Source organism: Phascolarctos cinereus, unplaced genomic scaffold, assembly GCF_003287225.1.
Source record: "Phascolarctos cinereus isolate Bilbo 61053 unplaced genomic scaffold, phaCin_HiC Scaffold_2;HRSCAF=192, whole genome shotgun sequence".
In the NCBI taxonomy this organism is placed as follows: Eukaryota; Metazoa; Chordata; class Mammalia; order Diprotodontia; family Phascolarctidae; genus Phascolarctos; species Phascolarctos cinereus.
The window spans coordinates 277,508,555-277,523,884 of record NW_027555625.1 but is presented as its reverse complement, the minus strand read 5'-3'; the positions used below and the strand labels follow the sequence as shown (position 1 = coordinate 277,523,884).

The 15,330-nt window shown below is 38.6% G+C and overlaps 1 protein-coding gene across 3 annotated transcripts in view; it reads left to right on the top strand.

Annotated features, from left to right (window-relative positions):
• The window catches only part of FTO (FTO alpha-ketoglutarate dependent dioxygenase), a 418,955-nt gene that overhangs the window by 174,758 nt on the left and 228,867 nt on the right, over nt 1-15,330 (top strand). For all 3 annotated transcript variants that reach the window (XM_020985190.2, XM_020985192.2, XM_078150063.1), the window contains exons 6-7: nt 3,799-3,942; nt 13,375-13,494. In XM_020985190.2, coding sequence (XP_020840849.1) covers nt 3,799-3,942; nt 13,375-13,494 — 264 coding nt within the window. The remainder of the gene's footprint in view (nt 1-3,798; nt 3,943-13,374; nt 13,495-15,330) is intronic.

Sequence of the window (15,330 nt, the reverse complement as noted above, 5' to 3'; positions counted from 1 at the left end):
GAACTTTTCCTAACTAGGAGCTTGAAAATATATTGAGTATGCTCCTCACTTTTTGTTCAATATAAACTTTCTTAAATAGCAAAAGAAGGAATCTTGTGGAATTAAAGGGCTGTTATAATGTGCCTAGGCTTAAAACAAGCTAATTATGTAACTGTTAAGGATAGCTAGATGAGCAGGTATTTATTAAAGCATTTACAGTGTGCTTTAAACTGTGATAAGCACTTGGATTACAGATACAAGAAAACAAGACTATCGACTCTTGAGGAGCTTACATTCTAATGGGGGAAAGACAGCGTGTAAAGGAAACACAGAAAGGGGGGGAAGGAGTGGGAAGGATACCCTTGTTGGAGCAAGGCAGCTGGTGAGGAGTGAGTTGAGCCAAAAGTGAAGTGAGCATGGCTGGGGCCTCTGAAGTTTTGGGTGTCTGCAATCAAGAATCATGAATCAAGACAACAGACCTCAGGGTGGAGATTGCTCTAAAGTTTTCTAGCAATTATGATCTTGTGTTTTGGGGCTACAAGACTTCAAAGGCTTCAAAGTGAGGTTCACAAGACCAGTAATATAAGTAGCAACTCTTATTCATTCTTCATCCTCTTTTTTTGGATAGTGACTTTAACATTGAAATTCTGGTCGTGTTAAGTGTAAATAAGATTTGCTTTTTGCCTTTTCTGCCCCATTCATGTTGTATAGAAAATTGACTGTCATATAGAAATACTGTTTTGTGAATTAAATTTCTTAACAAGATTGTCAAATTTTTTAGTTGCTGAATACCAGATTATGTAGTAGGCCATTGTTTGGCTTGTGGCTGTATGGTGGTGACAGACATGTGCTTGGGTTTAGATAATAGAATACAACTTTATTTTTGTGTATGTAAAGTCAGTGGGGTTCACCTCCCTTCTTTATTTTTCCTTTGCAGCACATTGGAGGTGGTTGTCTCTGTGCCTTTTGTGCTGTGGGATTCTAATATTAATGCACATTGGCTTCAAGGTTCTGCCTTCTGCCCTTTGTTTTCCCAAATCCTTAGTGGTCTCATCTTGTATGCAATGGAAATTCTTATGCAAAAAATTCCAGTACCAGAAGGGTCAATCTTGAAGGTTATTCCCAGGGATTTGGTTTAAATTATAAATATTAAAATAAAAAATATATTTTAGATATGTTCATTTCCTTTATGTCTGAAATATTTTTATAGCTTTCCTTTTATTATTAAAAGAAGTCATGTTGTTATCAAAACAAATGGACACATGTACAATCAGGCTGCATCCTCTTGTTCTGGATGTGAGACATTTTTCTTATCCAGGCATGTGGGAAAAGAGCCCTTGTGAGGAAATTCTGGTACTTTACACAGAGGAACAGATAGATATCTGGCTTGTGTTGACACTTTCATACCATTTGTTATTTAGATTTTAAGTTTTTTGAAGGCAAGGTCCATATCTTATCCATTCTTTGTAATTAAATAGTGACTAATGCAGTTTGGCACACTCATTTAATGATCAATATTTATTGTAGTGAAGGAAAATGAATACTTTTCTTGTGGGTCTAATGCATAGGCATTATAAATCAGTTATCTTCACACTTCAAATTCTGGGTCCTTTTGCTTGCCCCATCACCTTGGAGTATTTTTCCAAGAGAAGAGTAGAGGGTCCTCAGAAAATTCTGGTTCAGGTGAATGGCAAATAACCAAATCTGTTTCCTGGTTTGCTTTTACCAAACTTCTCTTGCTTCATGGGAAGAGCACTTATCTCTTTGGGGTCAGTGCAGAAGGGCAGCACACCAACCCTGTCATTCATACTCTTTCCACCCTCCTTTGCATCAGTGTTTTTCCACACAAAGGCTCATTCCCTCTTTTCTGGACTCACGCAGAAATTGAAGAGGACCCCGAACTTCTGACCTCCTCTTCCTTGTGAAATTCTCCAGATACTGCACCAACTATTAATCTGCTCAGAAGCCTTACTTTACAGACCCTTGAGTTTGTGTCTACTGCTATACTTTCTCTGACCCCATCACTGAGGCTCTGTACTGGCACTGAAGTAAGTCCAGGGCAGCTTTCAGGCATTGCATGCCTTTTATCACCTCCCATTCTCTGTATTTAACCTTTCAAACCTTTTCAGATTTTGACAATATAAGCCAAAGGTCTTTTCTGACCACTGCTGATCTTCCTCATATGTTCTTGAGAAACTAGTCTGATCTGGTTATCTTCTCTCATGAGATTTAATGTACCATGAGATGAAAATAAAAGCCTTAAAACATGTTTTGTGGTAATTCCTTAGCTCCCTGGACATTCAACTAATAGATAGATGTTTAGAGAGTACTGACTTTTGAGCAAGGTGCTGTGCTAGGTGCTGTACAAAAATGAAACACCACTTCCTTCAAGGTATTTGCATTTTATCAGGGGAAACAACATGTATACATACTAATAAATACAAATTTATACACAAACTCAAAGTAATTTAGGTAGGATGGGGGAACAGTACTAGGAAAAATGAGGGCAGGTCTAATGTAGAAAGTAGCACTTTAAAGGGAACTAAATATTCTTAGTAAGTGTTTTTTAATCACTTAGTATGTGCTAGGCAATGTGCAAAGCTCTGGAGATAATAAAGATAAATATTTAGCTGTATTCCTGAAGAAGCTCACATTATAATGAGGGAGTTAATATACAAATAACTCTATACATGTAAAATATATTCAACATAAAGGGAAGATAACCTCAGAAAGGAGGGATGAGGGTTTGAGATGTAGGGGTGGAGTATTACCAGAAAAGGTCTCCTGCAGAAGCAGAGATTTGAGTCTTGAAGGAAGCCAGGGGGCAAAAGTGAAGAAGGAGAACATTCCTGGCACAGGATATAACCAGTGCAAAAACATGAAGATGGAAGATGGAGTGTTGTGTGTGAGGAAGGGTAAGGAGGACAGTGGAGGGGGATCACAGAGTATACAGAAGGGAGTAAAGTGTCAGATGAGTGGAAAGATAGGAAGGGGCCAGGTTATGAAGGTCTTTAATTGCCAAAGATTTTATATTTGATCCTGGAGGTGATAGGGAGCCACTGGAGGTTATTGAGTAGGAGAGTGGCATGGTTAGACTTATGCCTTAGATCCATTGGCACCTGAATGGAGTATAGAATGGAGTCCTTGAAGCAAGGTGACCAACCTGAAGGCTGTTGTAGTAGTCCAGGCAAGAAGTGATGAAGACCTGAACTGGGGTGGTGGGCCATGTGAATAAAGAGAAGGGAATATAAATGAGAGATTTTGTGGAAATAAGAGTGATAAGATTTGATATCAGATTGGATGTATGGGCTAAATGAGTGAGTGTAAAGAGTCAAGGATGACACCAGGGTTGTGGGCCTGGGAGGATGATGGTACCCTGGACATTTAATGAGAAAATTGGGAATGGGAAGAGGTTTGAGGAGGGGAGAAAGATAATGAGCTCTGGATTGGACATGTTAAATTTGGGATGCCTGTAAGATTTCCAATTCAGTATGTCCAAGAGATAGTTGGTGATTTGAGACTGAAATTCCTGAGCCATGTTAGAGCTGGATATATAGATCTGGGAATCATCTGCATATGAGATCACCAAAGACTCGGTCCCAGGAAAGAGCCTTCTGGTTCTGAGAGATAGAATTAAGGAGCAAGTGTATTCCATGCATAGAAACCAGCCTGTGCAAAGGTCTGGAGAGAGAAGGCAAAATGTTGTGTATACAGAATAGTAAGTAGGAAAGTAGAAATGGTAGAAAGAGGGTGTGGAGTGACTTGGTCTGACTCAGGTCTTGATCCTGATTTTAATACTTCATCTTTTTTCTTTTACAGTGCTCAGTAGGGACTCTGGATTATATTTTAAAACGATGCCAGTTGGCACTGCAGAATGTGCCGGATGATATGGAGCCCCAAGCTACGCGTTTGAGATTCCTGGAGTCCTCGGTTATCAGGCAGGGGGAGGAAATTCATAATGAGGTAAGACTGTGGGAGAGATGATTGATGCAGATACATTGTGAAGAGTTTATCAGCATCAGGTATTGGATACATTTCTCATTTCTATATTATTTCTCTGGGGTACACGAGGGTGTTCAGAGAGGACTGGCACTTCCGGGGTGAAGGCTGCTGAACCCTTTTAAGGGCTGCTTATCTACCATTGGTGTCTACTTCAATCAACTCTTATCTGTGGCTCCATGAAGCTGTAGCATGCTCAGCATACACACCTCTGTAAACCATCTCCACAGATGGGCTAAACCAGTTGTTGAGTCAGGGCAGTGCTCACCTCAAGTATGCAGAGACTCCATTCCTTGAGGAGTGGGCAGATGAGAATAATTTTTTCTTACGACCATGAAGGCGACTGAAGCAGATTCTATGGAGTGCTTAGAGCTTCATCAAACATGGAAGACACCAAGGTCATCCATATCCCTGGCCATTGCCAATCATCCTGACTTTTGTTCTGCCACTGGATTTCAGTGACTCCAGAAGAGAGCGAGGCTGATGACTTTATGCACCTCTGCCTCACTTAAATCCAATTCATGTGTAGTTAAGACATCACCCTCAAGATAGCTTTGTCCTCTTCAAAATGAAGGACAAACAGCAAAATTATTCGTCTATCTCTATGTTGTAGAAGACTATATTATTGGTTTTCAGGCCTATATCTTCAGGTTAAAAGACAGTCTTGATTCTCAAAGGAATGGCGATTTACCTCTGTTTCTGAAACTTAAATTCAAGGATTCATTTCAATTCAACAAGCATTTATCAAATTTAACCACATTACCCTCTCTCCTCCATTCACTCAACTCCACTAACTCCCTGTCGCCTCCAAGATTAAATACAAATTCTTCTGTTTGGTATTTAATACCCTTCGTAATCTGCCCCCCGTCCTACCTATCCAGTCTTCTTATTCTTTACACGTCCTATGTACTCAGCAATCCAGTGACACTGGCCTCCTTGCTGTTCCTAGAACTAGATACTCCCTCTTCCTGACCCTGGGCATTTTTACTTGCTGTCCCCCATGACTGGAAGCCTTTCGTTTCTCCCCTTTACCTCTTAACTTTCCTGGTTTCCTTCGAATTTTGGCTAAAATCCCACTTTGTCCAAGAAGCTTCTCCATGTCCCCCTTAATGCTAGTCCCTTCCTCTGTTGATTATATCCAATACATATCTTGTTTGTACATAGATGTTTGCATGTTGTTTCCCCTGTTAGATTGTGAGCTCCTAAAGAACAGGTTTTCTTCCCTTACTTTGTATCCTCAGCTCAGTGCCTAGCACATGTAGTAAGCACTTAATAAATGTTTTTTGACTAACTGCCTGCTAAATATCTGATACACATTATAGATGCTGAGGGATTGGGGGTGAGGATAACACAAATACGAAAAATTAACTAGCCCTTGCTCTCAGAGAACTTGTTTTTTATTGGGTAGGTATAATCTTCAGACAAGTATATAATGTACAAAGGAAAAATAATATAAGATGGAAGGACCATGAATAAATGGGATCAGAGGTTGCTCCTGAGCTGTCCTTTGAAGGAAGTGTGAGGTTCTTTGAGTCAGAAGTGAGGAAGAAGTACATTCCAGTCAGTCAGTTAGTATTTATTAAGCACCTACTATGTGCGCCAGGCGCTGTGCTAAGTGCTAAGGATACAAAAAGAGGCAAAAAGATAGCCCCTGCTCTCAGGGAACTCCCAATCTCATGGTGAATTGTAGACATGAGACAGTACAATGGCTTCACTAATCTGAGCCTTTACTGGTGTTGGGATTCCCTGTAAGGGAGCAGCAATGAAGCCTCCTTTCTAGTATCTGGTGTGGTGACCAAGAAATCTTCCAGGAATCATGAGATTGGAAGTTCTGGCAGCGTGGTCATTTCCCTGGTTATATTGATAGTGCACAGATTTGAATCCAGTGATTTTGGTTTGTTTCGCTTCCCTTCCCCCCCCCAAAAAAAAAAAAAGAAAAAAGAAAAAAAACCGCAACTCAACTTGAGGGGCCAAGCTAACAGTAGATGCTATTCTTGAATACACAACTTGGCCTCTCTTCTTCTCCTGTCCTTCTCTGACTTCTTGTCATGTTTTATTAACATCAAATGAGGGGGGAAAGTAAAACTGTATACACAGACTGTTTATTCAACAGCCAGAATATTGTCATTTGAACCCATCTGCTTCAGAATGTGTCTGGCAGTTTTTGTTTTTACATTGTGCATAGGGGGAGTGATCAAGAAACCTTAGCTGGGTGAGGCAGGCCAGCAACCTGAGGTTGAACGGAGACCTGGAATCTGTGTTTTGTGTGTTCCAACCACCCTTTTCTGTAGTGCCTCTGTCTTTGATTTTTCAAGGTTGTCTCCTTATTTGAGAGATTCATTCCACATGTCGAGGCATATTGTCAAATATTGTTCTCTTACCACACAAGCAGGCCTGGGTTTCAGTGTTTGCCCACTTGTGTGTGCTTAGTTCTTTACTGTTAAATGAAATCCTAAATGTATAGAATGGCTGTCCACTTCTCTTTTGTTTTTTTCACCCTTAAAGGCCAGAGAGATTCCTCTAATTTATTAATTATAAGATAAAGCTTTGTCGTTCCAAGTAAGAAAAATTGTAGGCTGTGTGAGCTGAGAAGGGTCCCTTTTTTTCTATGACTTTAAATGGTTTTAATTCAATTAAAGATTTATTTTGTTCTTACTGAGTGCAAACCACGGTGCAAGGCACTTGATGAGATACAGAGTTTAAATTGGACACCATCTCTGTATTCATGGAACTTAGCATCGTACTGTGAAGGCCCCATGAATTTGTAAAGCCTGGTGTCACATCTCAACTTTCAGGTTGCTTTCTTCGTATAAAAAGATGAAAGAACTTAGAAGATTTTCAAGAGTTCTTTTAACCTTAATCTGCTATATCTTTCAAAGCTACTGAAGTGGGTCATGTTATATCAAATTGAAACAAAAGTGTCATATCACTTTTCTAGTAGAATGTAAGGTTCTTGAGGACAACTTTTAGAGTTTTATTTTTATATCCTCATTGTTTAGCATTGTGTCCTGCCCATGGGACTAGCTTGATTAATGTTTGTTAAGTTGGGTTGGGGTATAGGTCACACATACCAGTAACAAAAAAAATAGACAATAATACATAGCATGTGAAAATGAAGTGATATATGACATCCAAGGTAGGAAGGTCCTGGTACTTGAGGGAGGTCAGAGAAAGCTTTCTGGATAAGGTGTTTGAGTTGGATTTTAACATATGGATTAGGAATTCAAGAGTTCAAGAGACAAGAGGATGATTTTCAAGGTGTACAGGACTCAGGAGGAGTGAAGCTGTGGAGACAGGAGGGCACAGGGCTTACTTGGATATAAAGAGCAGTCTGGTTTGGCTAGAGAGTCAAACATATGACAGAGTGAATGAAGTGATAAGGCTGCAAAGACAGAGTGGAGCTGCAGTGTGAGGAGCCTTGAGTCCTGGCGGGGAGGAGGAGGGCGCGGTTTGAAGTTCACTTGGTAGGCACCAGAGACATTTTGAAGGGAAGGGCGATGTGACTAGATAGATGAGTGTATAAGGAAGTTTAGTTTCACAGCAGCATGGAAAAGGAGAGAATGTGCTTGTGGGACTTATTAGGAGGCTATATTGCAATAATCCAGGTGGGTGGTAAAGAAACCGGTATTAGACTATTAACAGTAGTAACAGAAAAGAGGTATTCAGGGCCTGAGATAGAACCGAGGTAGAGTTAACAGAAAATGGTAACTGTTTGGATATGAGAGGGGATTAATGAAAATCAAGGTTTCAAACAGAGGATAATCCTAATACCACCGGTGGAAATAGTGTAGTCAGAAAGAATAGATTTAGAGAGGAAGAAAAATAAGCTTTGTTTTGAGCATACTGCATTTGAGGTAGTGATGCGACATCCACATGGAGGCGGTTTGTAGTCAGTTGGAATGTTGGGCTGAAGATTGGAAGAGAGTCAGAGCCAGAATGAAATTACCAAGGGAGAAACAGTAGTGAGAAAAGGTAGGGTCAGAGGGTAGGGCTAACAAACACAGAACCTTGAAACACCACCTTAAAGAACTGGAAAGCAGACAAATCTGATAGAGAGTCAGCATGCCTAGGAGGACAGGGTGTCAAGTCAATAGAGTCAAGTGTTACTGGAAGATGTAAAAAAGGATTAAGGCTCTAAGGAGGCCATTGGATTCAAGAGGAACTGCAAGGGATAAGTCTGAGCACCTTTTCAGAAGGGCTTATTTGAAGTGTTCCCTTCAAGTTCCTAAGACATTCCTAAAGGAAGTTTGCTTTGCTCCACCAACTGAAAGTTCTACTTTCTAAAATTGGACTGCCTCTCTGAGCTACAGCCAAGTGCAAGTTGTTCTCCTTTGCTTTATGAGTCTTTTCTAAAGGGAAAATCTGCCTATTTGTATACTTTTTCTTTAATAAAACATTCTGCTTTTTAGTTGCCTCGTTTTATTGTTGCCTACCTCTCTTTGTTACTTTGTTTGCTTTTTTCCTTAGACAGTGGGAATAGGTTGGGTTTGTCCACCATACTGAGTAGCACATTCTTCCTCCTGATCCCCAAGAATAAAATTGAAGATCCAAGGCCATTTAGAGAAGACTAAAAAACCTTTTACTGTAAGGACGATCTGGGTGATTTGCAGTTATCAGAGAACTCTTTTCTGAACTCCTTTACACTTGTAATAGAGTGATTAGGTACTCATTTTTTCTTTATCATTGCTATTGTTTTTATCAAGGTTATTGTGTCCATTGTGTAGCCCACTGTAGCTATGGTCAAGACCTCAGTCTCTAGTAACTAGATTTTTTTTTAATCTTATTTTTGTTTTACTGTTACTTGCTTCTCCAGTCTTTCCTGTTAGCAGAGTTTTCATTCATCTAATTCAGTCTTAAGTATACAGTGAGAAGCTCAAGCTCATTTGAAAGGAGGATTGTATAGTCTGTCTTATGTCACAACTATAAAGAGTAGCACTATTCGTGCCACTGTGAGGTTGATGTGCATTTTGAGTGCTCCGAGAAAAATGAAATCATGGCAGGGGGCTGGTGGGTACAAAAGAGAGGCAATATAGATCACCTCCATGGGCAGCATCTAATAATCAGTGCCTTTTAATAATTGACTGAGATGCTTCAGTACACAAAATGTCAAATAGTGCTGGTGGCCTTTACTACCCAGCATTGACTGGTTTTCTGAAAACAGGCTTTTAATCATGATGTCAAGGACACTGACAGTGGGTTGATGTTGGACATAAGTGTACAGTCCTCTTACTCCTTTGCATTCCTCTGACTTCATTGGCCTTTAGGGCTTATGGCAGCTAGGTGACCACTTTATTAGCCTATTGAACTCAGTCTTCTTTACCTACAAGGAAGACTTCTCTGTATAGTAATTTCTGTTTTATAGCGTGGTCAGGTAGTAAAGATTTTCTGGCTAATCAATTTGCTGGTTAACATTTTGTGGTAAACAATTTTCTGGTTAATAGGAGGCAACATGGTAGGGTGGGGAAAGTGCTGAATTTGGAGTCAGAGAACTTGAGTTTGAAGCCTGATTCTGTCACTGCCTGTGCCACCTTGGGCAAATCTTCTTCATCTGTGTAACAAGGAGTTTGGATTAAGTGACCTATACGTTAAGACTCCCTTTCCAGCACTCAGTCTTTGATCCTAGGACCTCATATCATAGATGGTTTACCAATTTGTTGTTAAATACAATCCAATAAAACATAGTACTTAAATAAGACTAAATATTATTTTTATCTTTCTTTGATGGTTCAGAAAATCCCTCAGGATATCACAATGTTTATAGGTCATAATCGTGAATATTAGTTATCATTGTACAATAGATATTTAAAAAGCTTAATAATAGGGGAGTTATGATCACATGTATGAAGATTGTAAATCAAAAAGGATTTAGTGAAAGCTGTGCCTCTTAATGTATCTCCCTTTGATCAATTTCTTAGGGGCATTTCTTTGCTCTACTAAGGTTCCCCACCCCCTCCTCAGTTCAACTGTTGATAGCTTTTCTTACACCTCTACTCCATTATTTATAAGAATTCTTAGAGAACGTGAGCCCTGGAGAGGGGATAGGGACCATGGCCCTGTCATAGTTGGAGATTTGTCAGTCAACATTACTGGACTTTGTTTTTTGAATCTTAGGTAACAACATTTCACTTCCGTGCTTACATAGTAAGCATGTCTCACCTCAGCATTTGTGCAGCTTTAGTTGTTGTTTTTTCCAAAGGGTGTGCAACTTCTGTTTTGCACCTTCCTTTCCTAGACTCTGATACTTAAGATGTCTTATCCTCATTCATACTCCAGGACTCAACCCAAGCAGCTGGGGATACACTTTACTCCTCTAAATTAATTTCAGTAAAAGAGTTAGCTGCTTTTCTTGGCATGGGTGGGACCTGAGTGAAATCCTGGAAGAGATCCAATGTGGTTTCATCTCCATTTCATTGAGATGAAAAGCAAGGCAATGAGGATAAATAAAATGTACAATAAATGTGTTTGATGCCAATAAAGAGTCTGCCTCCTGGGGAAGAACTAACATCATGGATCAAGCTGGACTGGGAGCTCTGCAGAGAAACTTGATGGTCAGGTTATGGGAAGGGACTTGAGTTCTTCCTCAGTTTGCGTGTGTGTGTGTGTGTGTGTGTGTGTGTGTGTGTGTGTGTGTGTTTTCCTGTTCATAATAGAGCCAAAAAAAAAAAAATCCAAACATTAGCCATTTATAGGAGAAGAAGAGACCTTTGTCAGTAAGAACAGGTAGGGTGTTCTCCTTTCTTTTTCTGCTCATTAGGTCCTTAGGTGTATTATCATCCTGACTAAAGTAATCAAGGTCTGAAGAGAGTTTAATTTACACAGGTGTAAAATTGGTATATTGTCATGTGCTACCACAATTCACCAATTGTCATAATTTGTTTGATTTTCTGGAATATCACAGCTGTCAGGATTGGTATGTATGTTTTGTCCTTTTCAGTAGAAATCATCAGACTTAAGATCCCAACCCTTTTTTAACTCTTGGTGCTCTGCTCACAGACTATTTATTGTGACATGAACAAATCTCATGTGAACTTCATTAGAAAGAGCTTGTTTTTCTCATGATAAATTCGTGGTTGAACTTGTATTCTCTTAGTTGAACTACACTTGTAGCCCTCTTTGAAAATACTTAGTTTACTTCTGTTAACTACTATCTTTTTAATACCACAGATAAGTTTAAGCAACTGTTGTCTTAATATTGTTCACATTCCTTTTTTTGTTTAAACAGCTTTCAGGGAAATCAGTTCTGCATATCAAGTAAACATTAAGTTAATGTAAGCTAAAACCTTTTCAGACTTTTGAAGTTGCAGTGTTTATACTTGGTATATTCTCAGGTTAGGTATTTAAGCCATTTTCATCATTGTTATACCTTCACAAGTTGCCTTTGTTTGCCTCAGGAAAATTCAATATGGATAAGCAAAAAAAAAAAAATTCTTTGTGGGAACAGGTGATGATTATAACCATGTTGACTCTGTATATGGAACATAACTACCATAGCAAAGTTAAGCAGTAAGACCTATACATTTCTTCAAAGGGCATAGACAAAAAGAAAAGAAATTTTTTAGAGTACATACAGTTGGTTCATAGAGGATAAAATGCCAAGTATGTTTTCTAACTGGAGGTAAATAAGAAAAGACTTGACAATAGGTAGGAAAATATTTGTTGACCCACACAAAGGTTCCTTTAGTCCCCACCTTTGTCAGCAGTTGCATAAGGAGTAAAATACATTTCCAGCATCTTTGCCACCATCTTGGTACATGTTAGTATTTTTGTTTGTTGAATGGGAGAGTGACTAGTTCCAGGGCTTACTTAGAAACTGTATCCTATATCTTTGAACAGTTGTGTGTGTGCATATATATATATATGTATATGTGTGTGTGCATGTGCATGTGTGTATGTATGTATGTATACAGGAAGGGCAGCTTGGTATAGCAGCTAGAGAGCCAACCTTGAGTTAAGAACACCTAGGTTCAAGTTCTACCCTTGACTCATACTTGCTATTTGACCCTGGGGCAAGGTACTTAATCTCTCAGTCCCTGGTAACTCTTTAAAACCAGAGTTCTTGTGCCTTTTTTTTTTTGTCATGAACCTCTTAGGCAGTCTGATAAATCCCTGGGATCCCTTCTCAGAATGCTTTTAAATGCATAAAGTGAAATACTTAGGAATACAAAGGAAACCAATTAAACTAAAATAGTTACTGCAATTTTTAAAAATTTCATGGACAAATGTTTTTAAAAACATTTCAGGTTAATAGTTCCTGCTCTAAGACTATAAGTTGTAGAACAGATGCTTATCTCTCTGTATTAGTAGAAAGAAGTTCCTCACTTAGAATTTCCTATAGCATTGAAATCTCTAGTGCCCTTCTCAAATCTTTAGAATCTTTTAGATGCACATAAGATCTATATGATCTATAGAAATTTGGCATGAACCTGTGGTTTAATCAGTGTAGGAATCTCCTAGTATTAGAAACTCCCTCAATTGATGAAGATTAGCATTTTGTCTGTAATTTATAGTCTTTAGTGAATAGCTGAGGACCTTGAGAGAAGTGATTTGCCCATGGTAACACAACTTATGTCAGAAGTGGAATTCAAACCCAGGTCTTCCCAACTTCAGCACTGGCCTTCTAGCCACTTCTAGTTGCTTCTTGATCTATATTGTTTGTTTCTTCTTTTTCTTTTTGGCACCTGAAATCCTTTCTGGGTATGATGATCTATCTCCATTTAATAGTGGATTAATGATTCAGGTTGTAATGCCCTTCTCTATTTTCTGTGTGATATATCAGCATGTGTTATGTGTAACTTAAAAAAAAAGTTTTTAATTAAAGGTTCTAGGCAAAAACAACCCTTCTGTTTGATTATATCCCTTCCATAGTTCAGTTCTTAACTTCCAACCTTCAGCCTAATCAAGTGACACCTATGGAGTCTATTTCATATATATATGTATATATATTTAATATTTTAAATATATATTTAATATAAATATACATTTCTTATATGTTTCTTACATATATGTGCATGTATGTATGTATGTATGTACACATACATGAAGGGCAGCTTGATATAGCAGCTAGAGAGCCAACCTTGAGTCCAGAACACCTAGGTTCAAGTTCTACCCTTGACTCATACTTGCTATTTGACTCTGGGGCAAGGTACTTAATCTCTCAGTCCCAGGCACTGTTTCTTTTCTAGAGCAGGGATTCATAACTTCGGATTTCAGAGATCTTCCTTTTCCAATTTCAAAAAATTAGTTTGAGGCTCCAAATGACATTAGAAATTATTTGTTGACTTTCTTTATGATTCCCATTAAGTTACTGTACATGAAGACTTGAATTGTTAAGACGTAGAATTTCTATGTCCAAAACCCAATTAATCATTGTAATTTTCTTCTATTTGTGGCCACCAGGTAGAGTTTGAATGGCTAAGGCAGTTTTGGTTCCATGGCCATCGCTACAAAAAGTGCACAGATTGGTGGCATCTACCCATGTCTGAACTGGAAGGACTGTGGAAAAAGATGGAATGTGTGGTAAGTAATTGAGTACTGAGGACAGTATTTTCAGAGACATATACTACCACAGTGAAAAAAAAGATGCATCTGTATGCTGATTTCCCCATAGATACTTTGCCCATGATAAATCAACTCTTCCAATCTCAGTTCATTCTTAGCCAGCTAAAATCTAGGGTTCTGTGGGTACCGCTTGGCAATAAAAAATTGTTAAATTTGTTGTTTAACGATTAAAATAAGCTCTGAAAAAACAATGAAAGGACTGAATAAGCTCTAGGGTTAGATAATAAGTAGAATATCAAGTACTTCATAGTAAGTACTAGGAACAATTAACCCAGCAGAGCAGCTAGTAGCTGTTGTTAATCCCCATTTTACAGATAAAGAAATGGAGTCGGGCATTGGGCCAAAGCCCAGGGGGAATCCATGTCAAAGATAGGATCAAAATTCAAAGATCTCTACATTTCTTCCTTCAAACTCAGACCACTGAACTTTTGTCAGTTTCTCACTCTCTTCCCCACCCTACTTTCTCTCCCTCCACCTTTTTTTTTTTTTGCATCTTGCTTTTAATAATACAAAGAATGACATTTTCCCACAAGTAAATTAATGCATAGGTTGTTGTAACACTGAGCCTGAGGCAATGACAGTTACAGCTAAACCTCCATGCTGTATGAAAGTTTACACCTGAGTACAGTCTGTTGCAGATTAATGGGATTTGGGTGAAGGCATCTTCCTATTCAAATAAAGTGTGGGTGCCTATTTCTGACAGTCTCCATTTAAGCTGCCATGCCAACTTCGGGATCCCAACTTAATTCCTATCCATGCTGGGCGTGTCAGAGCTCAGGATTAGAAAATATGAACGTACAGAGTTTGATTATAGCAGAAAAAATAAATTTTACTGTGTTGTTATTATTGTAGATTTCCAATTAACAACAGTTGGGGTGGGGGTTGCTCTAGACTTTAGGAATTGCATGTTTGATATCTTCAGGTATTACAGATATCATCCGTATTATGTATTATAAATTCCCCTTTAAAGGACCTGTGATTCAATAACGGTTTCATAATAGAAGAGAGTCTGTGAAGGGGAAAATGTGTTATTATTTTGTAGACCTTCAATGAAAACAACCTAAAGGAATCCTCCAGGGCTAGTTTTTCTACAATTGGTGTGGCATTACTGTGTGTTCAAATTGAAACAGTGGCCTCAGTGTCTTTTACATGACTCAGGATAATATTTATCAGTAGGGACTTACTGTTTGGGACAAGACAAGCTGAGAAGCTGCTTCTAATTGAAATTTAACCTTGAAAAAAATGTTTTATGACTGTTTAAGGATTTTAATCACACAATTAGTTTGAGCCATCGCAGGAAATTAAGTAGAATGATAATTGGATATGTCCATTCTTTCATATCTACTAATGTATAATATCTAAGAATCTAGGTGGGGATGGAGAGTAGGAATAGAGAAGAGAGGGTAGTAGAGGGATAGAGAAGGGGGAAGTTAGTTAATTTTAAGGCTCTATCCCTCCGTAGTCTATCTTTTTTTTTCCCTTCAATTTTAAGCAGTAGGGGGCAATGTTTAGCTACCATTTTGAGACAACAGGATTCTTGGCTTTGAGGAAAATGCATAGAAATGTACCATTAACTGTCAAGAATTATCCCTGTTGCTTCAAGTTAGCTGTAATCTCTAAGATTCCATAACACAGGAAATCAGTTGTGGGTTAACAAATTCAACAGCAATTTAACATAAAAAGTGCAGTGTTTGGAGCACATTTGGATTCTATAGAATTAGGTTAATCAAAAAAGCATTGCTGAATGTACTCCCTTGGCTTCTACGCAGTATATTACTCAAAATTATAATAATT